Genomic DNA, 26079 nt, shown 5'->3' with positions numbered 1-26079 from the left:
CTGTGGTGCATATCGAACACACTCGCGCTGTAAAATTGGGAGTTGTAGTTCTTAGCAGATTTTTTTCCATCCCTGTATTGTGAGAACAACCCAGTAGGATTACCTCGTATACTTCACCATGGATATTTTTCTCCCTGATCAGCCAATTGTGTGCTACTAAGGCGGGTCCCTTCGCTGTGCCATCCAATGGGCTAGCGTATTTTTGAGGGAGGCGGGACTAATATGCTTGTCAATCATTCTCAGAAGGCGGGGCGAGGGATCACAGAAAGAGCTAGGCTAGAGGAGCTACTCAACAAACAGCAGCGCTCTGCGAAAACGACTTTTACCCATCCGCATCCAACATCAACCAGGGGCCAACGGACGACGTTAAAACCTGTCAGATTTCTCACATAAATGTTCCTATGGATTACTAATACACTTTCGTCGAAAAACAGAGGTGTTTCTCAACTTGACAGCATAGGTAAGCCTGCTTTTGTTCCGCAAAGCCATCGCTATTTTGAACATATTCACTAGCTCGCTTCCCTGCTGCTACCAAGCCAACCTTGACGCTAGCTAACTTGTTAACTAATGATGTGTTTAGGGGGGATTTTAGGGAATGAATGAATTAAGCGATCGGACAGCAAACGGCCAAGATTCGAGAAAAAAAAAAACTTGGTTAGCTCGATAACAAAGTTATGCTGTAGCCAGCCAAATTAAGCTGATGAGCACAGTGAAAGGTTATGCTACGTTACTCCGGGGTTGAATAGTTTCGAGGCTGCTGGACAAGCACCCGAGTGTTGTGTTGTTGAGCGGAGGAATCCTCCGAGAGGTTGTCGTCGAGCAGCGCCTGTCATGGTGTTCCCTAATAGCCATCAAAAGTGATATTAAATGAAATTCATCGGCGTACCGTGAAAGCTTGACATCGCTGCAGGATGTGATTTGTCGAGTCGCGGTTAAACGGTGTACTTTAACAGGTAAAATGCATAGTCAGGCTTTTCTTTTGTGCCGCCAGTCTCATTAGCTTCTCGCGATTGACTTGTCCAGTGTAGGCTGGTCCAGATATATTGTATCAACCAACTCGTTTGATCAGTTATGTGACCAGATGCGATGTGGACTATTTTCCCTCTGCCAGAGAGGACTTATTCTCAATGCTGTGTGTGCGTGACCAGTATTCTGCACATTTCCGTAACTGGCAACATCACTGCTGACAAACTGTCTGGGCAGGAGAGGTTTAAATGGGCTTTAGTTAACCAGGTTTTAGGACGAGGGGAGGCTCGAGACTGTGCATTATTTTCGGTGATGGTCAATCACTCACTCGCAGCGGCTGGTCTAGCAGATTGTCTGGGGCGGATGACATTGTATCCTCCGCGATCATTCACCGCGACCGAGAGCCACAAATGAGGGCTGCGACCTTGGCTCCTGTTATAACAATAAAATGTTGTAGGTATTAATGCGGTGTCGCTGCGTTACAAGTCTTCCTCGAGCTTGACCTTGTTGCGAACCGTTTCGTCGACTTGTTTCTTTGTCAGAGGCAACCTCACTCAACAGTGAACAGTCAGCGAAAAGCCAGACCAGTCGATAAAGAGAACATTTTGTGAAGAAAGAAAGTGACTTTTAATAGGGCTGCACGGCTCACGCTCACTTTGTTTAACTTAACGCCGCTGTTAGGACACAGCTTTTAATGTGACATTTCTATCAAGGTTTGGTGCCTGCCCGTGAGCAGTGTTATTATTGCTCTATTTTTGCTGTCGAGTGTACTCTCCGCAGAGAGCAGCAGCGCACCGAGACAAGGGAGAGAAGCGAAAATGAAAAAGAAACGGTCTCGGGGAGGTTTTTCTGTTTAAAGCAAGAGCTTCGTCTCCGACAGAGAAATGGCTCCGACAGGAGCAGGTGAATGGCGACCACCGTCCCCGCAATTTCCACTGTTTGTGCGCTGAAGTGTTCTCCTTTTTAGCCGACTGTCAGCTACAGAAATGGCGTCATCCTCTGCTGTAGTGTTGGTAGAGTCAGTGCAGTGCAGACACCACGCTGCCGTACTCAAAGAACCGAGCACCGAGCGGCGTTTGCTGTATCACTTTATCCTAAACTACTTCATAAACCGTGCATTTGTGCAGACGGAAAGGAACCCGGCGACTAGTTACTAGTTGTGTTTGCTCGCCCTTCGTTGCCACAAGCCAAGTCTGGCTGCTGACTGGCTGACTACGGCACACTAGGCATTACATAAACGGCTTTAAGGGCTCTGCGAATGAGAGTGATCAGCCTGCCACGGTTTACTTTGCAACACAGATATTTTTGGGAATGTGGCTCGAAAGCCCGAGCGCACATACCATTAGCCTAAGTCAGGATTATTTAAGCAAACGATCTTTAAACTTCTTCTTAAATCAATTACTGAATTCAGAGCGAAAACAGCAATCCCTAAAATGAGATTTAGTGTGCAGATGATGTGTTTTTCTAAGCAATGTAAAGTCTGCCGCCCAGCTTTTTTCATGGCATCCAGCAGTGTAGCAGAAGTGATGTCATCATAACATAACCCTGTCTTGTTGTGGCAGAATGAAGTTGGCACTGTCTGTAATGTGTAACAGCTTCTTCAACCTCTGTTTTCCAGCCTCAGATTCGTTACACTGGTCACCTAGAGGACTCATAGAGAGATGAAGGTATGTTCATTCATTTTCTTTGCATGTGTGTAATGCCACTGGGAACTCAATTAGAGCACTGCTTCTGCATTTCCAGCCTTAGCTCAATTTCATTTAACTCCCGTATAAACACGCCATATGCAGGCAAATCAAACACTGAATGTTAAATGTAATATCAATATTTTATATGCATGGCCTCAGCCTTTTATTCTCATGAATAAGGCCAGTGTGAACTTTTACTAAATGTCACTTTTGGTCTTGTTCAAACACAGTGAGGCAAGTGTCTTGGATACATGCCAAAGTAATACATTTGTTTTATAAGCATGATATTGGGTTTCCAGTGGCTCCAGCTGTATTTGCAAACACAAATTTGAAATTGTAATTTTGATGTTATGCTTTGTTCTGCAATGTTTGTGAATTACATGCTGAGATAGGGTGTGGTAGTGATATATTTGAATTTGATTTTAAAGGCTGAGTCTCTGGAAAAAAAAATCAAGCTAAATGTATGGTGTGTAATAATATATAAATGTAGGAATAACTAAGCTGTGAAATTCTTAAAATATTCCAAAGCCATGGCATTGTTTTCTCCAGCCCTATTCAATTTGGAAAAGTCCCAGCTGTCATTGTTTGGGAAATAGGCTGTGATGCAAGCTATTTAATCTTTTCTTATAGTTTCAGTGGATCATAGTTGTGGCTGCTGTTATGACTGCAGGCTGTTTTGTCTTAACTTGTCATTTGTTGGCATGTGAGCCATATGTAGAGTCATAACCCGCAGGGCTGTTTTACTTTTAAAATAAAATGTATGCCATGCATAGTCAAGGGCGGCTGCACTATGGCAACCAGCTGTGCAATACATAGGGATGTGCAATATATGTTTATGTATTTATTGACTTCAGTTGTTGTCTCATTGTTCTGTTTTAACAGTGTTTACATTATGTTTATTGTTTTCTGTGCTGTACCACAAATTACCTCTTTGCAGATAGTAAACTCTTAAAAGTGTAAGAAACTTTGACAAGTCTGTATTTGTAGTTTATGTTTTCTTGGCACACAGGAGGATCATGGGCAAAGAATAAAGCAGAAAAGACAATGTGAGCACTTTGTGATTAGAGAGTAAGTGCTGGGCAAATTAAAAGGTCTAGTAATGATTTGTAGTCTGTCTCTTTGGTTCTAATGATGTTCTGCTTATTGTGGTTAATCAAACTATACCACCACCCCGTACTAGCAGACAAAAGTGGTATTCAATTAAAATTCTTTCAAAAGCACCATGGGATGTGAACATGGCTGCCAATACATTCTTTTGTTACATTATACATTAAATTTAGATATAACTCTATTGGAGAAACGTGGAAAACAGTTTTGATCTGGTGCCTTTTCTCTACTTCACAACCATTTCTATTGTCTGCATTCATACTCGTCCTAGTAGTGCTGACTTGAACTGCATGATGATTTGTGGTTATGTAATAAATTGTTTGTGTCACAGGAAGACAACGGAGTTGTGATTGTCATGACCAGGAATGCATTCCAGTGAAGAGAGAGCATCCAGGCACAGATTATATAGAAACCAGTGGGCTTAGCAGAGCCTCACTCACCCTTTAGGCTAACTTTGCTGCTTTATCTCCTACAAGCCACTTAATTTAAGTTAGAATGTGAAAAAAATCATTAAACTGTTGCTGTTAGTGCCCATGACCATTCTGCAGTTATTATTCTCTCCAGCTGGATAGCACTAGGCTGTTATTAGATGATTATTATGCTCAGACTACGCGCTTATTTTCCTCACTGCTGACAGGAGCGATGTCTTCACATTGACATTTCTGGTTTAATGTTGTCGCATTTGTTGTTTTCATAGTGCTCTGAGTCATCTGGATGGCTCTATTGATGCTTGCTTACTTCTTTTACTGCTCTGTATATTAGCAGCATCTGCTCAGTGCCTAAACTGTAAATTGCTCTGTAACTATGACAACTTTTCATTATGTTCACTTTGCATTTTGTGTCACTCTGGCTTATGGTCCACAGCCTATCTCAATCAATTGCACACACTGCTTAAAAATGTGTGCCGCTCAATGACACACTTTAAAAGATCAGACATCCTTAAAGTGGACTAATGTGTTGGATAATTGTTTGAAATCTTAATTATCTTATTATTATTATTATTATTATTATTCCAAAATAATTGTTTGAGTTCTTAATAAACTTAATCTGCAATATCAAATAAATACTTTTGCTTTAACGGGAATAAAGCTAGTTCTTGCTCAAGCACAAGTAATCTGGTACTCAGTACTTTGCACTTTGTCCATGACCCTTGTAACACAGACAAGATTTAATAAAAATGTTGGCAACATCAATTGCAGCAGTCCAAGCCCATACTAAATATTTTACCATGTCATATTTAAGCTCTGTCTGAAATGTCTGTGTCATCCATCCACTCCATCAGTTATCTATTAATAACATAATAGAGTCTACATGCATGTAACAGTTAGCTTAGACATCTAAAACTTATCTGCCTGTCTGTGCAGTATAAAGATACAAATACTTTTGAAATTGGTGCTACATGACCAGAGAAAACAGAGAAAAAAGACCGTCATGTTTGCTTTTGCTCAAGAGGTTGAAAACCTACAACTACCAGAATGCACAGCACTGCAGTGGACCAATAAATGCTCCTGCTGGTAGATGACATAATGTGAACTCAACTGTCTGACACATGGTGACCAGCTGGTAATAAACAATCTGGTACAAGCTAAAACACTTTTCTAAAAAAAAACACCATTTGAGGCAAGAAATATGCACCGCAGTAACAGAATCTTGGTTTATATTTGATCAGTATTGGGTGTTTGTCTCTTGATCCACTTCTATACTATTTGTGTCTGTAGTGGCGGGTAATACAAAATGTGGATGTGCAGCCTGAAGTTAGCGCAACAGCCTGAGAGCAAGCAGAGTTTTGCAGGGAGAGTAACAGGGAGATCTAGGTGCTTTTGCTATGAAACAAACCTGGTTGAAAATTGGAAAAATATCCCTTTAATCGCAACAACCAAATTGTTTATTTACCGCATATATGTATATGGCTGTCTACTAGAGTGCTTGAGTGAAAGGGCCACTCTACCTTTTTTTTTTTGACAGAAAGTTTAGTGTTATGGTCACGAGGAGAACTACTCAGTCTGTAAAAACAGTTGTGTAATGTCCTCTGTGGCTCTGGGGGAAAAATAATCCTCATTATGTCATCAGCTTGCTCTTCTTGAGATATAAAACATAACACAAAGTGTGCGTTCCAAATTAGATGGGTGTTGTCTGCAAGAAGTGGGCATTTTGGAGGCATGGGACATCTGCTGAAAGCTATTGAGTTGCATTATAAGAAATGTTGGATTCAGCCTTAATGACTGTATGTCATGTCATATCTGCCTCCTAAATGCATCTCTTCTGAGCCTCCTAACTTTATGGAAGCACAGTACAAAATTGCTGGATTTTCTCTGTTGTGTCAAAGCAGTAACTGTTCAGACAGCTTTTGATCAAAGCTGTTTGTAAGAAATATGCTGTGTTGTGGGAGTGAAATGTGTTCAGTCAAGTTATTACTGCATTCAGAGGAGTTAACAGCATGTGGTGCTGTGGTGATGTAGTGCATACTTAAGCATTCGGAGAGAGACCCCACCAGGTCAGGTGCAGCAGGCTGCATGTAGTTGGTGTCCCCGCCTGAGGAACTTAAGTTACTGAACTTACTGAACTTAAGTTAAATAACTTAAGTTCAGTAAACTGTTGATATGATCTGATTTGTAAGTATTTAAGCGTAATAATATGATTGTAGGGTTGTAAAATTATTTCTTGTTGAGGACTCACATCTGAACTGTATGTATTGCATAGGTGATTAGGCTACATTGCAAATAAAAGACTGCTACAAATCATGCAGAGGGCATATGCAAAATCTGCATTTTGGAGTTTTCCAAAATATAATTCCACTTGTTGGTAACTTGTCAGGTAAAGGATTTGTGTTGAGATTACAGGCATCTGTGATTTACTAGCAGAATTTAATTGAATTTTTTTAAAGTTCTGTGCTTGGTTTGAATTATTTGTGATGCTGCAGGAGGAGGGAATTTGTTGGATAGAGCTAATATTCGAAAAAAAAGTGCAAAAACAAAAGGTATCGAGATTGTTATTTTTTTCCAGTATAAAGCTGCCATGGCATTGCCAAGGCAACTCCTACTGAAGCACCAGTCACTGGAATTGTGGTGACTCTGGTTTGGACAAAGAGGTGATTCACAGCCGGATTATTGTACGTGTGAGCCAGGCCGGGAGGGAGCTTAATTCTTTCCTGCATGCCTCTTGCATGTTCCTTTGTTTGGCCTACAAGCCTATTCATTATAGCTCAATATAATGGGTCACAAACTATTGTTTATAATATTTCAGTAACACTGATTAGTGCCTGAATTGTATATTTAAAAAGGTGCAGCTTTGTATGCTTATGCAGACATCAATACATTGTATTTCTCAGAATGAGTGTAATTGAAATCTAGTCCACTAGATTTGATTTAGACATTTAACTGCTATGTCATCCTGTTTCCACCACCCTAACCTGCTACAACAGCTGAATATAAACCACTTCATGTTCCTAACATCATCTTGTGCAACTGAAACTCTGCTCTAAATTACACATGGTAATTAAATTGGATCTCCAATTCCTTAAAAGGAGATTCACTAGAAACATTTTAATGATGTATTCATACAAACTGTTACTGTTTTGGTGTATGAGTGATGATGGGAAATGGGCAGAAAATGTTAGCAGCAAAGTGTAGATAGTTGAAATATATATATATAATCTGAGCGGAGTACTAGTTGACATCCCCACAACATTTCCAAAAGGCTTGTATTGAAAATAAGAGTCCACCAAACTTGGATTCAGTCTAGCAAAATGTAACCAGTAACTACAGAAAAAGGAAGTGTAAGGATTGGACCAGTCTCAGAAAACTCTGGGAATGATGGGAGCCAAGAGGATGGATGGCCATAGAGAACAGAAACACAGCACTTAAATATAAATATTGTTTGCATATATTGAATGCTATTCACAGATTCACTTGGAAAATAACAAACAAAAAAATACATAAATGAATAAACTATGCGTGCACATAACAGAATGTGTGTGTGTGTATATATATATATATACATATATAGACCTGGTTATATGGTTAAATGTTTCTGTAAGAATCACAGTTCTTGATCCAACTCAAAGGGAGGTATGTATGTTCTCTTTCCTCTGAGCTGCATATGTGTGTACAGTTCAATCCTACGTTGCTTGATGTAGGTGTCCAATTTTACTCATATCCAAACTAAAGGACTAGTTTGGAGAGCTATTTTTTGTAGTAAATACTCTAATGCAGTTGAGGTGCATAATATAAAACACAAACAGCTTACATTTTGTAATTTCAACTTCATTCACATTTAAAATATTCATATTAGGTAGTAAACAAAAATACACATGCTAATGGTAAAATTCACTAGCAAAGTACATCTTAACCAGCAGCCTGGTTAACCTGCAGCAATTAACTGAGAGTACATAAAAATGTGCATGAAAACAAAATAAATAGCAGTATTCTTTATACACAACAAAACAGTACATACCGCTCATTGGCAGTGTGTTTTTACATCTCTGTATTAAATGTCACGCTTTCCAGTCGCCAACAGCTCTGGCATGATCAACTGTGATTTTAGTCAGCGCTACTTTAGCAGTGAAGCTAGCAGACATTAGATGCTAAGGTTCTTAGCTCATGTAAACGGAGTTTAACATAGAAAAAAATTAGCATTGCAGCTAGCAGTTGATCCAACTCACCTGTGAGCAAATTCGCTTTGGACAAGGCGTCAGGTCTCGTGCATGCGCTGCGACAGGCGGCTTACTCTCTTTTTTTATCCACACTGTGCTTTGTAATTCATAAATAAAACACAAATTATTACATGGAAACACAACATTGACTTTAACAAAATTTCTATTGTTTTTTGGCTTTATTTCTTTCCACTTTAATGACCAGGTTTTTCTCTCTGATTCAACCAAGACTGATTCTCTGCCCTTTCACCTCAGCAACGTAATCTAACCTGATATGTGGGGGGCGGGATAAACAATCTCATTGGACAAAGAGAACGATACCAGATAACAATTAGTTGCTCATCAAAATCAGTGTTTTTTATCTATTACACTTTAAGTATTTAATCAAATATTATCATTACTATGGTTAAATTATGAAGGCTTCATTTATTGATCTATTAACTTTTTAATCCCCTTTTCTACTTTGGGGTAAAAAAACATCCCACACTTCACAGCAAAAGGGATTTTTATGCAACAGGTCCGGTGGAGATTTTCTGGAAATGATGATCTTAGCAATCATTGGCCGAAATAATCTATGCTAGTTGTCTATGATAGTGGAGAAAACTGGGAAGACTCCTCCACTAATACACTCCCAAAACACAGGACTTATTACAATATTGTTTTTAGTGGGTGACAATGCAAAAAGGTAGATAAAGGTTTAGAAAAGTTGAACTTTGACTTGTGAATGTGTACCATATCTAAATCAGAAACACAGTTTTGAATCTGACATTTACATTGGCTTTAATGGCAGTGATTGAGAGGCATGAGGAGTATTTGTGGAGAGTGGTGCAAGTGTGTTTCAGTGCATTATTAGCAATGGGTATTTACTTGGGACAGCCTCTTGGAAATAGCCTGTGGTCTGTTGAGCAAATGACCAGGGATTCCTTGAGCCTCTCCCTGATGGCTGATATAAAATGAGGCTGTACACCAAAGTGAATTACAATCCACAGTTTTTTCTGAAGCTTTTACCTTCTGAGTGTCTTTTTACTGAGTTGTAGAATGAAAATGCTATAGTCACTAAGGCTCTCCAAGAAATGCACTATAAGCAGCAGCAGCAGCTTATTTTCAACTAGCGCTCTGTGGAGTTGGCTGTTAAATTTTTCATGACCTAAGAGTCTTTATTGAGCAGAAACTGATCTCATTCTGCTGTTGTCGGTGTCACCTCAGTATATTTTGTTTTGAATTATTTCAAAACTGTGACTTCATCTAGCAGCGTTGCCTGTTTAGTTTTTCGGACTGCAAAGACAAAAATGTAAATTAACATTTTGAAACATCCTGTTGTAAACGTGTTGAGGACGTGATTCGTTGTCTCGTGCCGTTTCCCATTCAGGAGCTCAAACATGCAAGGTTGGATGGTTGCATTTACTGATGGGTTTTAACAGTATACAGTAGGCTACAATCTGTTACTGGTTGGCTAAAAAATAAATGTGTGGGGAATCCTTTAACTGTTTTGGGAGTATTTCAAATGTATATCTATGTATTTGTAACATTACGTTTTACAGAGTTTGGAAAGCTATGTGAAAGTCAAGTCTGATGTTGCCTTACACCTAAAAGAATGATCCCAGTCACTCTGATAGCTTGTTAATGAACGCTGGTACTGGTTAGGTTCCTGGTGTCAGCTCATACCTAAATCCCAGGTATCAGGACTGAAAAAAATTGAATGGGCACATCCCCACTTTAACTACTGAGTAAGCTTTGAATCAGTAATCAGTGAGGTGCAAGTACTCTTTTTAAACTGCCTGTGTGTTCAACAGCCAGGACAGAAGTACTCTGCGGCCAACAACACTGGTGAACCATCAGCTCTGGGATTTGTTTGAGATTTGTCCTTTGTGGAGGGGAAAAAAGAATTTATGGCATGAGTAAATTTAAGCTGTTATCTAATGTGGTATCTGTGCATGACTTACTGATATCCAAGTAGATCATCCTTCAGTCGCGCTGCAGCTTTTCAAACAATTTAGGTTTGTTTCTTTCCCTGCCAGCCGCAGGTGCGTTTTGGCACCTCACTCCAAGTCACATTTGTGTGTGTTTAATCAAGCACGTGTGCCTGGAGAGTGTTTTCCACATCAGTGGCACTAGGTGAATAGCCACAGAGCTGGTTTTGATTGTGCCACTGTTTTCACCATTACATTTACTTTTGCATGCAGAAGCTGAAGTAGTTGCTTGAGGCTTATGGTTTTTTTTGTGGCAGAATCGTACATGAGAGCAGCTCTCAGTGAGGTGCGTGGCGTTTTGGTGAGAGACCGTTACACCTCCCAGAGGCACACAGGAATTCTGCCTCTGAGCGGGGTGGATGTTGTCTGTCGTCTTGTACTGTCAGGAGTTATGAAAAAAGGATTCACTGTTTTTCTGCAGACAGCTGTAGGCTAAATGGCAATCTAATCCAAGGAATAGAATTTGTTTCTTTCATACTTTTAGTGTAACGAAGGGAACATGTGCAAACAACAAACTGCTCTCTATTTATGTTTTCATGTGAGCATGACAAATGTAAATCTGGCCTCGGTAGTGTGTTATCACCCCTGCCTTGTTAAGTTGGGGAGGTTTGGCAGCCACAGCTGTCAACATAACCCAAGCTGCCCTCTCTGACTCAGGACTATGACTCCTCCCCAGAGGAGGAAAGGCAGCATGGGAAGCAAAAGGAGGCAAGTATTCGTATGAAAGAGGAGGATCAGTGGTGTATACAGTAGCATACCAGCTCTGTGTCGAGAGAGTTGGTTAGCCCGTGGAAACGGCGTCTGCGTCATGTAAGCCCGGTGTTGGCTAGGGCAGCTGGTGCTGAGGCCAGACTGCACTAAAGACTAATGAGGTGTTTATCTGAGAGGTGGGAAGGCTGAAGTGCACTGGACTCTGCCCCTGAATCCCATCTGTCAGAATCCAAGAGGCACCGGAGAAGAGCAGAGCTGTCCTGGTTTGACTGAGACTTAACACAGAAGATACAATTTGTCCGTCTGTTAACAAACTAAGGTTGTCAATACCACGTGTTTAAAATTTTATGATCTCTGTTAATTATGCATACCATTGCATCAAAGTACTTAAGCTACGAAAAGGAAAAAATAGACCCACAATCAGAATTGCAACCTAAGGCTGCAGAGATGAAAATTAACTGGTCCTCAACCTGTGGCTGTTGTCTCAAGCAACGAACCCAACACGTAACTAGAGACACAAGCAGGGAGCACTAAACGAGTGCATGTCAGAGCAGCTAAATGACCTGTCACTGACTACGTTTACACGACAAAATATTAGACATTTGTCCTACTAAGCTGTTGAAAATGAATGTCACACTCATACTCCTGTTTACATGCATTCATGCATACTCTGATTAATGTTCCCCAACATGTCCCACATTATCACATCAAAATTCATTTCATTCTGTCAACCACCTTTTTGGAAAGGTCAGCATCCCAATATTAGCCCTTATCAAAAAATCTGTTGATATCAAAGTCTGTTATAATTTTTGAAAGGAAGTGTGTTTTTCCTTTCGACCAGAAATGTTGACTTTTCTATTGAGCATGCATCTCTACTCCAGCCTTCATACTGCTGACTGATACATTTGTGTACAAAGCAGAGATCGCATGTCACACACTGCAGTAGAAACTCCAACTGAGACGCATATTCCAAATGTGCTTTATACATGTCCAAAGTATCCTGCTAAAACCCAAATAAGACAGGCATATCCCACATTGGAAAATGCTTCATTTGGAAAAAGGCCTAATAACATCCAAATCCAAAATCTAAATGGTATATGTTGTTTACACGAACCATATCAAATTCAGAATATTGTTGTAATTTAAAATAAAATGGGAATATTAGTGTTATTCTGTGACTTTTTTTGTACCTTCACCATGTGCGGGTTATTGATTTTTTAAAAATCAAAACAAATTAAGCTGTTTTGTGTGGAGGACCTTTTTACTTGTTGTTGTGGTATTGAAAGAGGTATCAAGTATCATTTTTTAAATATTGTATCAATGTTCATAATTCTAATATTTGTGGCACCATTATAACAAACGCTTTTCTGTTTTGTTTTGTTTTTTTTGTATTTGCAGCCAGTTTGAGTGTTGTGTGTTTGATTTATTATAATAGTTCTTTTCCACGTTACATCTCAAAATTATTTGTCTATTTGTTGTGCTTTTGTATCTTACACAAAGGGCCGCATCAGTAGGAGTTTCGTGTCTCCTCGTAGTACAAGATTTTTTTTTAAAAGTGAAACACTACTTTTAAATAGACAATTATTTTTAACAAAGCTGGGATGGATTGTTGCAGTTGGCAAGCAACCATGCTTATCCTTAGTATGCAGAACTGTATCCACTTCTGCCCTTTTGATATCAATCTGAGCATCATATTTGCAAGCCAGCCAAACTGTGGTTGCTCTGCATGATAACTTGGCTGAGAGTTAAATGTAACACCTGTTTGATTAATGGGAAGTGTGTCTATCCAGAGATTATCTTCACCTCTGTTGGTGTCTCATAAATCAGATTATTTTTGGGTGTTGTGGTTTGAGTGTGTGGCCCTACATTGCTACATGTTTTAGTTGTCTGTCAGTTAAGATAATGTAGAATTTAGCCTCAGGTAACAAATAAATTAAAGAGGGATATGAAACCCTTATGTGCATTTGGATAATTGGATGGTGGATATTTTTAACCATATTTCTGTTTCACCTGTTATTCTCTTATCAGAAGGGCATCATTTTGCTCATGCATATTCAGTTTCACTTAGCATTGTTAACAGTTCGGCGATGACACAGATTAGGGGTGTACTGATCATGTGTATGTGACCCTGATACCGATCTGAGTCACTTAATACTGAATATCTGCCAATCCTGATTGAATTCTTAAATTTTCTAAAATAATACAGCCTTGCCTTATGTAGAGCTACATAAATAAATGCATTTATTGTCCTTAATGTTTCAGTCTCCATGCAGAGATGAGTGTCTTTGTGTAATGCTTGTAGTGGGGAGGTATGAGCAGCGTTTAGATTGCCTCTATCCCCAGCTTTAACAAAATCTACAAGTTCAAAAGCAGTATCCAATCAATGCGAGCACTTAAAAGGCGGTGGTGCACCTGCAAAACATTGCTGAAATAAAGGCAAAGCAGCTGTTTTTTCTTTGTTGTTTCCCAAAGCTGCTGTGCTCACTTCTGCTGATGTACTCGCTCAATGTGGAGCTCCTCTGTAACACTGTTGGCTGCTGTTTTTTTTTTTTCATGCCACTCAAGGGTTTGCTCGCGTGCCACACGTTAGGAACACGTTGGGAGTTTTTACACGAAAGCAGCACTGCTGGTCTTTTTTTTTTTTTACTGCTGGTGTACCCAGAAAGCCCAGAGGGTTTACAATAGACAAAGGATCAGGCTTTATACAGAGTTTTTGTTAAAAAATTACAAAATACTTGATAGGTGCAGATCAGTTTGGGAAAAAATGTTTACCTGCACATAGTTAAAACATGTCACTAGTCTCAAATTCACAGATGTGGCCATTTACACTTTCAGTCCTAAAAGTGGTTCAGTCATGACAAAAGCATGAGCCACGGAGGCTTGCAGCGCCTGGTGTCAGTGAGTAGTTCCTACATCGCCGGTGTACTTTTTAGTTTGTAATTTCAGTTTCAGTTTCTTTGTCATTTCAGTCTCACCTTGCAGTGTAGTAATGCAGGATAAAAACAGCAGCAAGAATGTAGTGCAGATAAAAACAGCAAGTGTTTACATAAAATGCAAACATAAATAGGTGACACAAGAAACCATAGCAATTAACAGCTGTTATGAACTTAAAAATAGGTAAGATGTAGGTCTTTTATTTTTATCTCAAAGTGTGGTTATAAGGAAAGTAACTAAGTTGTTTGTTTTTTTTAGTCATTGGGGGGGGGGAAACAAATAACCCATTAGTATATTGTAATTTAATCGATCTGAGAGAACACAAGACTCTTTTTGCCCTTTCCTGAGAACTTTCTAACCCAGCTTTAATATGCATAACCTGTTTGGAGACATTGTTTCCTTTTTACAGAGTACTAAAAGAAAGGAACTGTCTTTTAGTAGTGGGTTTTGTAGCTAACTTGATGTTAATTTGTTAGGGAGCTTGCTCATTCCACTGGGCATTTGTAAACTTAATTCATCCATTTAGAAAATAAGATGTGTTTTGTGCTACATGCTGCTTTACAAAAAGGTGCATCAGTAGTTTTGCACATCAGAGGAGGAGCTGATGTTTTCCTCAAGTAACACACAGAAGTATTTGCCAAGTGCTCATACTGTATAACATGCTGCTGTTGGTCTTGATGCCTCCTGACAGCCGGATGTGTGCTGCACTTAAGGTCTTCTTCCACGAAGATGTCTATATATATATATATATATATATATGTATGTGAGGTTAGGTGTTTTTTGGAGTGTCAGTGAAACATCCTCAGTAAATCCATCTTTACACTACATGAACCACAAACATCAGCTGCCCTCATCCACACACAGAAAAGTCTGTTCTCCCTGTGTACCCGACCCTCTGCAAATCTGTTCTTGAAGGGGGGAAAAAGGTTTGACAAACATCCAATGATGACACAAGATGGTGCTATGTGTTTCGGATAGCTTCTTCTTTGTAGTCATCAAAGCAGTAGTGAAGTGGCCTTTTTGTTTGCTCCCTCGGAGGCTTGTTTTCCAATACCCAGAGCAGATGGTATGTGTTTTCCATGGATGAATCACTGAGCCGGGTGGGTTTTGCATAGCTGGCCTACACTATGTGAAGCTTGTATGTGTGTCCTCCTGCCTTAGCTGTGAGAATACACCTGTGTCAGGGAGCTAAATATAGAAAAAGAACACTTTGAAATTTACTGCTTTCTTGTTTTATTTTTATTTCCTCAGACTCTGGAGGAGCCCCCCTACTTGACAGTAGGGACAGATGTGAGTGCCAAGTACCGAGGGGCTTTCTGTGAGGCCAAGATTAAGACTGCCAAGAGGCTAGTCAAGGCCAAGGTAAGTCACATTTCAAAGCGCTCATGATCCAAAATTAAAGATTTATTGTCTGTGTGTGTTGTGTGTGAAGTGGATTGCAGCGGGGCGAGGGGGCTCTTGTCTTTGTGCGAAGGGGCTACAGTCATGATCACACAGCTTAGCTTAAACGCACATCCAGCGGTTAGATAGAAGATTCCAAAATTCCTTTGTAGATCGGGTTGCTGTTCGATTTTTAGACTGTGCATTTAAATTATTTTCTTGTCTCCAGTGTTGCCAAAGATCCAGCTGCGTTGCTTACATGCTGGAGCTCTACCACCTGGTTTAGATTGTTAGTACTGCTCATAGAGCTGAAACACTGATCAGGGCCCCAGCTGCGACAGACGCTGGGTCTGGCTTAGCCCACCAGGTAGCCATCACGTCCTCAGGCGTCCCTCTCGCCCACTGCTTTCACGTTTTGTCACGGGGGCGATGTGACTGCTGTCTCCCCATTGGTTTTCTGCCTCGCTGATGAAGGCATTGCATGATGCGCGTAGTACAGTATCTCATTTCCCCAGTGGGGCTGGAGCATCTGGATAATACAATAGAGACAGATCGCTTGTCTCTGGTTCTGCTGCGAGTGTGTGGGAGAAACAAAGATTGGATGCTGGCTTTTTCACTGTGTCAATGCACTGTAGTTCTCCCTGTTGAGACAAAAAAGCAGCGATGTTCTGTCATTCTGGCGCACCAGCTGAAATCATCAGATGACGTGCCTTTTTGTCTCACAGACAGAGACAAATAACACGACAAAGTAGACCATGTGATGCTCTTAGTTTAAATATTTTTGGGCTAAAGTGAAGCTAATAAGACAGTCTCAGCTCATAAATTAATTACCATACTAATTGGCCGAGTGTGGGGTTTGTTTTTGGGTAGCTGTAATAATGTGAATGTGAGCTCTGTTACACAAACGCAGAACATGGCAATTATTCAGTGGTTGTTGTGATTCTGAATATTCCACCGTAATGAATTCCTCTTTAGCTCTTTGGTTCATTAATCTCTGTCTGCTTGTTTAACAAAGTCGATGGTGGCAGCATATGGCGCCGGCGTCTTTTGAGTGATTTTAAAACCCAGCGAAAGATCTGTGTGACATTCATATTTATGATGATGATCAGTACTAGAGGACCTGTAAAAGTTCAATTAACACCATGTCACTATCACTCACTGTGACACGTTCAGCGCATGTGTGATCAGTCAGGACGAACCCTATGGCACAGTAACAAGCGCTGTGTTAACAAAGCGAGTGCTGCATGACAGATTCACTCTTCACAGTGCATTTTTTAGTAGATTATTTTTTAATAAATTTGACTGCAGAGTACAAATAAAAGAATCTCTTAAATGAAAAAAAACACATCACTTTTCACTCTCAGAGCATTTGCAGATCAATCAAGGCAGTTATACACTGAATTTTGAATTTTAATATTTAAGATTTTTGCCCATGTACTGTGGTTCCACACTTTGAATAAAAAATAATGGCCTTCCACTGTTTGCTTTAAATAAATTAAGTGAATTTTTCCCATAGAGCCCTCTGATTTGCGGCAGTTTTAGTGCAGTCACAGTCAGTTGAAAGACATGTTGGAGATAAAGTGATGCAGATTTACAATATTGAAGTTTGTATTTATTTTATTTACAAGAACAAGGCACAGGGAGTGTGAGAAGACATCATTACATCTGAGTATGGTGATATTATGATTTGTAATGCTGTATGGAATCTCAAACACTGATTTTTGATTAAGTTTTTTTTGCATATCAATCATGGCAGTGATTCATTCTGTGTTGTGTTCAAACTCCCGGCCGCTAGATCCTTTAATGCTGTAATCTAACTTCAGCCATTTGATTTTTCCATTCCGATGTAAAAACATATCACTTGCGTCATTGCACTGTATATAAAGCTGAATGATGCATCTTCATTTCCTTCCACTGTGCAAAAACGAAAGTAAAATATCCTTGATATGGCCACAGTCATCTTGCCCTGTTGACATCACATGGAGACAAAGTAGTGATCTCTGTGGTATCGAGTTCTTACCCATATACACCCATCAAACCAGCAAATAACAAATTAAAAACAAACTTAAAGGAACATCACGTGCAAGAGCTACCAAAAATGACAAACCATCTTTGGAGAAAAAAGTTATTTGACGTGTCCTCTGATCTTTTAGCTTTGCTCATGTCCCATTCACTAACATGGAGGGGGCGGAGTTAATGACATGTACTGCAAGCAGCCACCAGGGGGTGTTAGAGGTGTTGGGAGTTGTCATGTCGTCCATCTTTATCACACAGTCCATGGCTAGTGTAAACAGAAAGTACACAGTACACAGTAATTAGATTTTTTTTTGAAATCGCAACATATCGCTTTGCTTACAGTATTGCAATATATTGAATCATAACCCCTTTATCATGGGTGTAAATCACAAGTTTCTTCACAAAACAATATCATATCGATTCTGTGGACAATGAAACAATATTTGCTGATATCACAAAGTCTGTGTACAATTTTGATTCAATTTAATTCAATTTGATCGATGATATTAGTAAACATAAAGTATCGTCATTGTCTCTTTTCTGGGCTGCTAGCATCATTTAAGTGTTAACAAAGGTGTTAGCTTAGATGTAGATGACTTTGCATCTCTTTTAACCGGTGCCCCCTGAGCCAAGTGTTAAATTATCCATTTTGGTAACAATGAAGTTATCAACATGTAAAATCAGAACAGGAAAGGTTGACGAGAAAAGAGCAGAAAGGCTCCTCTTGGAGTGATGGTGACGGTGTGGAGGAAAAAACAAGTGAAACAACTTCAGCTGCTGTCATGTTTTATTTGAGCTTTCAGCAGCAGTCGGGGCCTGTTGTGAGCAGGGGATCATGTCCTTTTGCTGTTTGCATTTTCAAATTGTAAAAATGCTCTTTCCTAACCATTTTGATTTTAGTTCAGAGAAACATCCCGCAGCTCAGTAATATTTTCATGCTCATTGGAAAAAAAAGAAATACAGCCTTTGAGCTCCCCACAAAAACTATTCACATAAATTTGCCAGTGGCCCTTTTTTTTTTTTTATCAGAAATATGGTTTCATATCTTATTCCAATATTTGTTGTTGAGTCTAAGTGGTTGTACAGTTTGTGTGTACAGTTACAAACTTCTGCTGAACAGTGCTGCAGGAAGCAAGCTCACACTTAGGAGGCTGCCGGGATGGCCAGATGTTATTAACGCTCTCTGGCTGAAGTTTTGGACAGCGAGAGTCATCCTCCCTCTGTCTGTGGCGAGCACAGCCTCCTGCTCATTCCTGTAAAGAAAGGGAGTCCTTTATTCCAGCGGGCAGGAATGTTATTATCTCCATAACTGGTGAAATGCTGCCTCGGGAAGCCTTTTATTCCTTTCTCTTCCATCCCTATTTTATGACCTGACAATTTAACAGCATCTTACAGTATGTATTCCTGTCATTCATTGTCTTGACGCAGCCTTCACAGCGAGGCTTTGATTGCTGTTTCTGCTGTTGTTATGTTTGAAAACCGACTCGAGAGCATTGTCTGAATTTGCTACCTGCAGGCTTGTTTTTAAGAGGCCGGGTGCTTAACATCTTTCTCTGCCCTCGTGTGGCGGCTGATTCGAAACTAAATCACAGTCAATAAAAGTGAGGCCAGTTTTCCATGATAATTATGTTACTATTTTACAAGCCTGTGCTCTCAAAAATTACTTTAATTTCCCTTAGGAAACGGAGACGAAGCACATAAGAGTATTGATATATCAACTAGGGAGGGGCATTTGTAATACTAAACAGATTCTGTGCCTCTGGCTGCTTCGACACTTTTCACACATGCTCTTTGGAAAATATGACAGTAAATGGCTGTGTGTGTGTGTGTGTGTGTGTGTGTGTGTGTGTGTGTGTGTGTGTGTGTGTGTGTGTGTGTGTGTGTGTGCACGCGCCCTGTGGTTGTTTCTGTCACTCAGTGTTGCCAGGTCGCCATGCAGATGCAAGATTACCACAGCATGATCAGATTATGATCTACCGTGGCTCACTTACGGGTGGCTGCAGTGGCAGACAAGTGGGGGATGGTCGGTTAATGGAGCCCTAACTATCGTAACAAAAATGCAGGCGCCAACAGATGCAGTGCTTTTGCCAACTGGGGGGTCAGTCACTCAACGATGCCAGCAATGAGCCATAAGCCCTTTTTACACACTGCTATGCAGTCCCTTCTGTGTGCCGCCTTTGCATGTTTACACAGAACCAAACAACAGTTGCATTGTGATACTCCAGTGTGTGTTTATAGATAGCACGCTGGCATCGTGGAAGCAAAAAAGGCGTGACATTTAACACAACAGCATCAACCTCTAGCCTGACATATAACATATGCATCGGCAGCACTTTATAAACAATAACAATTGCACAACATGGTAACAACAATCATTTGCAATCTGTTATACGGTGGCTGATCTCGTCCTCTGCTCAGAGGGAAAGGAGCTTCCTCACCCTTATTATTTTATTTTCAGTGTGTTTACAAAAGCATGAGAATCTGTGTGTTGCAGTAACTGTTGCTGCTGGGGATTCGTCAGCTAATTCCTGTTTTTAAAAAAAAAAAATCTTGTACATTTGTGTGTGTGTCCCTTTTGTATCATTCTGTGCCCCTTTTAAAAATGTGGACGTTTTTGCTGGGGGTCCATGAATGCAGCGCAGTTGGAACTCTTTATGAGTCTTTTCCTCAGCAGCAGTTTGAGGAGTTCCAGCAGCCGGGTGGTTAACTGGTCTGTCGACCTGATCGGAGCTGTTAAAGTCAATGGATGAGAGGAGCAGCTGCTGCAGAAAGACAAGTGAAAGCAAACTTTTAGACCCAGCACAGTGAAGGGTTAAATTTCGCTTTCAAGGCACTCTGCTGCTCCTCCTGTGTCCCATGTGAGGTGTGCTCTGTAATAAATAAGAGAATGGTATACCGTGCCCCTAATGAACAGTCTAGCTGACGGCAGATGTTTTGATCGTGGCAGGCCGCCACAAATACAGGAATTCATTTGAAACCCTGTCTTCCCAATGTGCAGAAATTTTCGGCTGCATTTAAACCCCCTGCGTTGGGTTGCACACATAACAAGTTGTCAATATATCACACCAGTCCCCCCTGTAGTCCTGTCCTGCCAGCTGTTTTACATAGACATCATTTTGGTAATGTTATTACCTCCGCTCCTAAGATGAGACAACTCTGTCCCCCCATTCTGCTATTGTACCTTTATCACAGAACGGCTAGGCAGCATAATGGCACATGTTACACATCACATTCACTGAGCCAGTTTGTGACAGCAAAATATTTCCCGGCTTGAGCAGGCAGTGTAGAAGGGGCTATGGCTTCCCTAATGTCACCAGGAAGTTTCCACTTATCTCAAACCACAGTGATTCAAAGCAACAAACCTGCCTCACTGCCAAGTACTGTGTGAAAGTCTATCATTGTAATCAGTGCACCGCAGTTATAAAGTCCAGCAGCGTTAGCAGGGACGTGCTGGCTCTGAAGTGGAGGATTGATGTGGCCTGGTCAGGCCTCTGGGGAATTGTTTGTTTATCACTGTTACTGATTCTCCCCCCCTGTTGCCCCTCCTCCCACAGGTGACCTTTAAACCAGATCTGTCCACAGCGGAGGTTCATGATGAAAACATCAAAGGACCTCTAAAGGTAAGGCAGGAAAGATGGAGAAGCCCCACAGTCAGCTGGAACATCGTGGTAACACACATATTGTCGTTAATTACCCTTAAGCACTTCAGTTTTGCCTCTTTGGCTCAGACTGTGAAACCACAGTGAATGCAGAAAGAAAAGCACAAGAGAATCGGTCAATGAAGCATTCACTTTGCAATTTAATGTCAGTCGAATTTGATTCTTGTACCAGCGTCACAGTTCTCTCATTACTTCAGAGCGCATCATTAGATTTATCATTAGAAGCACATTAGAACGCCAAATAACAGCTGTGTGTCCGTCCCACAGGTGGGTGCTGTTGTAGAGGTGAAGAATCAGGATGGAGTTTACCAGGAGGCCACAATCAATAAGCTGACTGATGCTAGTATATATACTGTTGGTAAGTCAATAACAAACTGTTCACCTCTTCTTTTTCTCTCCCTACAGCTTCCTTTCAAAAAACATGTTCGTGTACAATCAGATTCCAAAGGGTTTCCTTAGTTTGTATTTACCTTTGCCCGAGTACTGTAATGAAAGTTGTTGCAAGACGCATCTTCAATCGATTCCTCGGCAAAGGCAATGAACTGAGTGTTTTAACACACAGTGCAGCAGGAGAAGATGCTATAGCTTACATAAAATAACTCAAATCTCCATTACAATCTCAAGCATTACTGTTTGTGAGATTCTGAAAATGTCTAGTGAAACTAAAACAAACTGGGGAGCCAAACTGCACATATTATTTATTGCATTAAGATAATATTCCAAAATATTGGCCAGTCTGAAGCAATTAATGTAGCAAAAAAAATCATGGAGAAGATAAACTTGTGAAATTTGTAAAGAAAAAGAACAAATGATGAGGTGGACAAATAACAAATTTTTTTGAGAAGTTTTCTTTTTCTTTGATAGCTTTCGAGGCAGATTGAGCCAAACTGTACTATGATGACTCAACATTGAGATATTTTAAAGAGTTATTGGCCGCACATCAGTATCAGCTGATATTTGCCTCGTTGACTACAATCGGCCTATCGGTAAATAAGATGCCATTTATTGGTGGCAGTTGCAGATGTTTTTCCAGTGTGACGCATCGATTCTTGATGGCTTAAAAGCAAAGCTAGATAATAACAATGTCTCATAGTCCCGCGTACAATGGAAAACTTGTTAGGGAAAAACAAAGATCTTTCTTAGGATGCTTTCGGGATAAAAGTAACAGTAAACTCACTGTTGTCGTGTTAACGAATGAACCGCATTTTTTCCCTGATGATGCTACGTTGTGATCAGCAAACTGACAGGAGGAGAGTGAGTTAACATTAGCTGTCAGCAGCGGCAATCTGGACCAAACAGCTCACAGAGGTTGCATTGAGTTACACTATGATGCGTTCAAGCTCTGTTCGGTAAAAGTGAGTATTGCGCGAAGGTAAATTACATTATCACCGCTTATTCAAGTTAGTTTATGGTGAGAATCTTAAATTAACACAGTTGTTTGAGGAAGACATTTTGGATTTCACAGCACTATAAAATACATATTCGCGAGGGGATTATAATAAAATTGCTTTTCTAGCAGCAGATTTTCATGTGAAAAGGCGTTATTTTAAAAGTTGATTCATAAATGTGTGTGATTGAATTTGCGCTAATTCAAAGGTAGTGTAACAGAGGGCTTTTTACTTTAAAAAGGTTTAGGTATTTCTTTTCTTAAATTAAGATTTCTTTGTTTCCTTGGCATAAGACGGGAAAAAATACCAACACAGAAGAAATAAACAACAAGAAAAAAGCATCTAAATCAATATCTGCCCAGAGTTCACAACTGGTGCATCCCTGTTCAACAACATAATGTAACAAGTAAGAAGTTCTGGTGAATGCTGCATGTAGGGCTGCAATTACAGTTAACTTTTTTATTTATTAATATGCCAGCTTTATTTTTCAAATAATCAATCATTTGGTCTATAAAATACAAAATATGGTGTCACAATTTTGCAGAGCCCAACATGACATCCTCAATTTTTGTTTTATTTTAAGCAGTAGTCCAAAACCAAATTTAATAATGAATAAAACAGAGCAGATTGTCATATTTGAGAGACTGGACCCAGAAAATCTTTTGGAATTTTTTTTACAATGTGTAATTGCGTGTCTGCGAAGAGTACACAGCGACAGTGTTGGATAATCCAAAATATACAGAGTATAGACTGCTGCTCAGATCTGGAGTCTCTCGGCAGCTGCTCGTCACTTGAGAGTGCCCGTGGGGGTTTTCCCTATCTCGAAACACTCGCCTTGGCACATTTTTATTCTTTTCATTCATCAACAAAAACATGAGTCACTGTTGAAGTTACCTCGAGTGTTTTTCCCTCATTGTTGTCGCCAAGTACATTTCAAAGAGCGATGAATAATGGAATTTGATGATTTACACATCTGGGTTTATCTTTGGGAGCGACGGGGCTGAAAGGAAGGTTCCTTGAGTTCTTTAATAAGATATATATTATGCATGCTTATTGTAAAAGTCAGTCCGTGGAGATTTGGTATCAGTTAATGCATAAATAAAATCAATAAATCCTCAGACACTTCCCCACGTCTCTTTTATTTCAGTATTTACTCCACTCAGTCTAGCAGAGGGTCCTTGAAGCTGTAATAAAGCTGCGAGCTGAAAGCGACCGACTGCTGCAGGAATCTATACAAGCCTGAAAACACAAGCATCATTTGTTTTTAACATATCATAAATCAAGCAGACATTTTGTAACCGACACAGGGGTTTATTTGTGTTTAAGTGTGTGTTTGTGCGGGTTTTGGACTCTCTGCCCACATGCAGCAGCCTAATAGTTTGTGTCTCATCCTTGCAGTGTTTGACGACGGCGACGAGAAGACCCTGAGGCGTTCCTCTCTCTGCCTGAAAGGAGCGCGTCACTTTGCAGAGAGCGAGGCAAGTATTGTGCTGTCCTGCAGCTCTGAAACCAGCCGCATTTCTCAAGTTTTCTAGGGAAGCAAAGATTATTTTATAGTTTTCTTTTAGTGTTATTTACACTATAAAATCTGACAAGTTGGTCTTACTTAAAATAGAAGTCTAGGAAATTGATTGCCTTGGAAAATTTGAGTAAATATAACTATGGATCTTAATTTATATTTACTTTATATCTATTTGTTACTTTTAGTTAAAATTAGCTTACATTTAATTAATTTTGTGAAGTTCGTGCAACTTACAAATGACAAATTTCAATAAATCAGTGTTTTTAAGTTTTAGCAACTTCAGTGAATCAAGTAGACTTTGCTATATATCTCTATTATGCTGGATGCAAGCTAGTCAATTACATTTGTATTTTCATGAACTTGTTAACAAAACAGAACTGGCAGATCTCCAAACTTCAGCATTGGCAAAATCCTCTTTGTGATTATCAAGTTAAATCAGACTGTTTTGGTTTACTGACATTGTTGTCACTTAGAAAGAGCACATTCATTTCACTTGTCATTTTTAGGTTGTAACAACTTGACAAAATTAAGTAAAAACAGCTAAATTTGAAGTAGAAGTAGATATCAATAGTTATATATACTTCCCTTTTTATAAGGCAATCAGTTTTCAGAATGATTTGAAGTAAAATCAGCTTGTCAGATTTTATAGTGCAGTCACCAGCAGTCCCAAATCTATACTCATTCAAATTAAAGCGCTGCTTATGAATGATTCCCACACTGGCATTTAGAAGTTTAGCTGCAAGATATTTCCAGGAAACTGATATCACAGCAGAGCTGCCATATGTAAATCCCTCCGTTTCTAGCTGATGAAATCCCATGAAGAGAATTTCTTCCAGGTATACAAGATGAATCTTTTGTCTCCCAATTGAATGCCTGACAAGGTGGCGCTGAGACTCTTTTCTGTTGTTTGTCTCCCCTGCAGACACTCGACAGACTCCCTCTCACCAACCCTGAGCACTTCGGCACACCTGTCATCGGCAAGAAGGGCAACCGCGGCAGACGATCGAACCCGATGTGAGTATCGCCCTCCGTCTCTGTACATCCTGGAGGGCTCATATCAAACTTCATATATCAGAGTTGTGTGATGCTGCTGGGGAGGGATGCTCTGTAGCAGTCCACCGTCATCATTAACAGGCTCCCTCGTTCTTAATACTCTGACAGCAGTTGAAATGAAAGATTTACTCTCATCTCCATCCCCTCATAAACAGTGCCTAGGGCCTTGGAGTAAGAGAGCCTACTCGCCTTCTCCAGCTCCTTAATCACGCCGGGCTCCTGTGTGCACGTGCATGCGGGACAGGCAGAGTTATAACGGCAAGGTCCTGCTGTATTTTACTGTTTTCCCTCCTCCTTTGACTCAAACGTTCCAGTGGGTGTTTTATGCTCTGATGTGCCTACTCCTGTGAGACTGCAGAGTTTTCATCTGGGAGTAGGAACTGCTGAGGGCTTTTTGGCACTGGGTATAATTGTGGCTCCTCTCTGTTATGAAGAGGACACTCTGCTACATAATCTCATTCTCTGACACCCCTCGCTAATGGCACTCAGAGAAAGTCAATATTGCTCTAAACATTGATGCAATATTGACTTGGAACTGTCCCAGCTGCACATTAGCACCTTGGACCTGTTGTCTTCCTGTGCAGTAAAAGTGTCTTAATTCTTGAATTACAAGGCTTGACATTGTGGTAGAGAGTGAGATTAAAAAGAAGATTTCTACATTGCGTGTTTTATGAGATAATTTCTTCCTCTGTTAATGGATGAGTTCAACAGAAAAAAAAGAGCTAGCTTGGCTCAAAAGTAGAAGAATCCGCAGGCTATCACGTCTAAATGTCACCAGTTAGCGCGTTATATCTTGTTTGTTTAACTGAGGTTTCCAGGGAAGCAGCAGAAAGTTACTCCAGGAAGTAACTGCTCCCAGCCAGGAAATAGTCTGGTGGATAACCCCCAGTAGAACCACAATATGCTGTTCTGACACTGCAGCACATGAGATTTAATGTGCTGGTGAGCTCTAGAGGCACTGGTTGTATCATTTAGCTGCTGTTGGACAGAGCTAGGCTAGATGTTTGCTCTGTTTCTGTTGTCTGTGTTAAGCT

The 26079-nt window shown here is 40.2% G+C and overlaps 1 protein-coding gene across 3 annotated transcripts in view; it reads left to right on the top strand.

The window, feature by feature from the left end:
* The first annotated feature begins 252 nt into the window (after nucleotides 1–252).
* arid4b (AT-rich interaction domain 4B) overlaps nucleotides 253–26079 on the top strand; it is a 50909-nt gene continuing 25082 nt past the window's right edge. For 2 of the 3 annotated variants that reach the window (XM_042501782.2, XM_042501780.2), the window contains exons 1-7: nucleotides 254–460; nucleotides 2585–2633; nucleotides 15279–15389; nucleotides 20978–21043; nucleotides 21350–21440; nucleotides 23869–23948; nucleotides 24915–25006. In XM_042501782.2, coding sequence (XP_042357716.1) covers nucleotides 2628–2633; nucleotides 15279–15389; nucleotides 20978–21043; nucleotides 21350–21440; nucleotides 23869–23948; nucleotides 24915–25006 — 446 coding nt within the window. In that variant the 5' untranslated portion in view covers nucleotides 254–460; nucleotides 2585–2627. Of the gene's footprint in view, nucleotides 461–2584; nucleotides 2634–15278; nucleotides 15390–20977; nucleotides 21044–21349; nucleotides 21441–23868; nucleotides 23949–24914; nucleotides 25007–26079 lie in introns of all 3 variants that reach the window. The other variant, XM_042501781.2, reaches the window with a different exon arrangement.

This window comes from Plectropomus leopardus, chromosome 13, assembly GCF_026936395.1.
Source record: "Plectropomus leopardus strain MGB_pleo_1.0 chromosome 13, ASM2693639v1, whole genome shotgun sequence".
NCBI classification, from domain to species: Eukaryota; Metazoa; Chordata; class Actinopteri; order Perciformes; family Serranidae; genus Plectropomus; species Plectropomus leopardus.
This window is presented reverse-complemented; position numbering and strand designations above follow the sequence as displayed.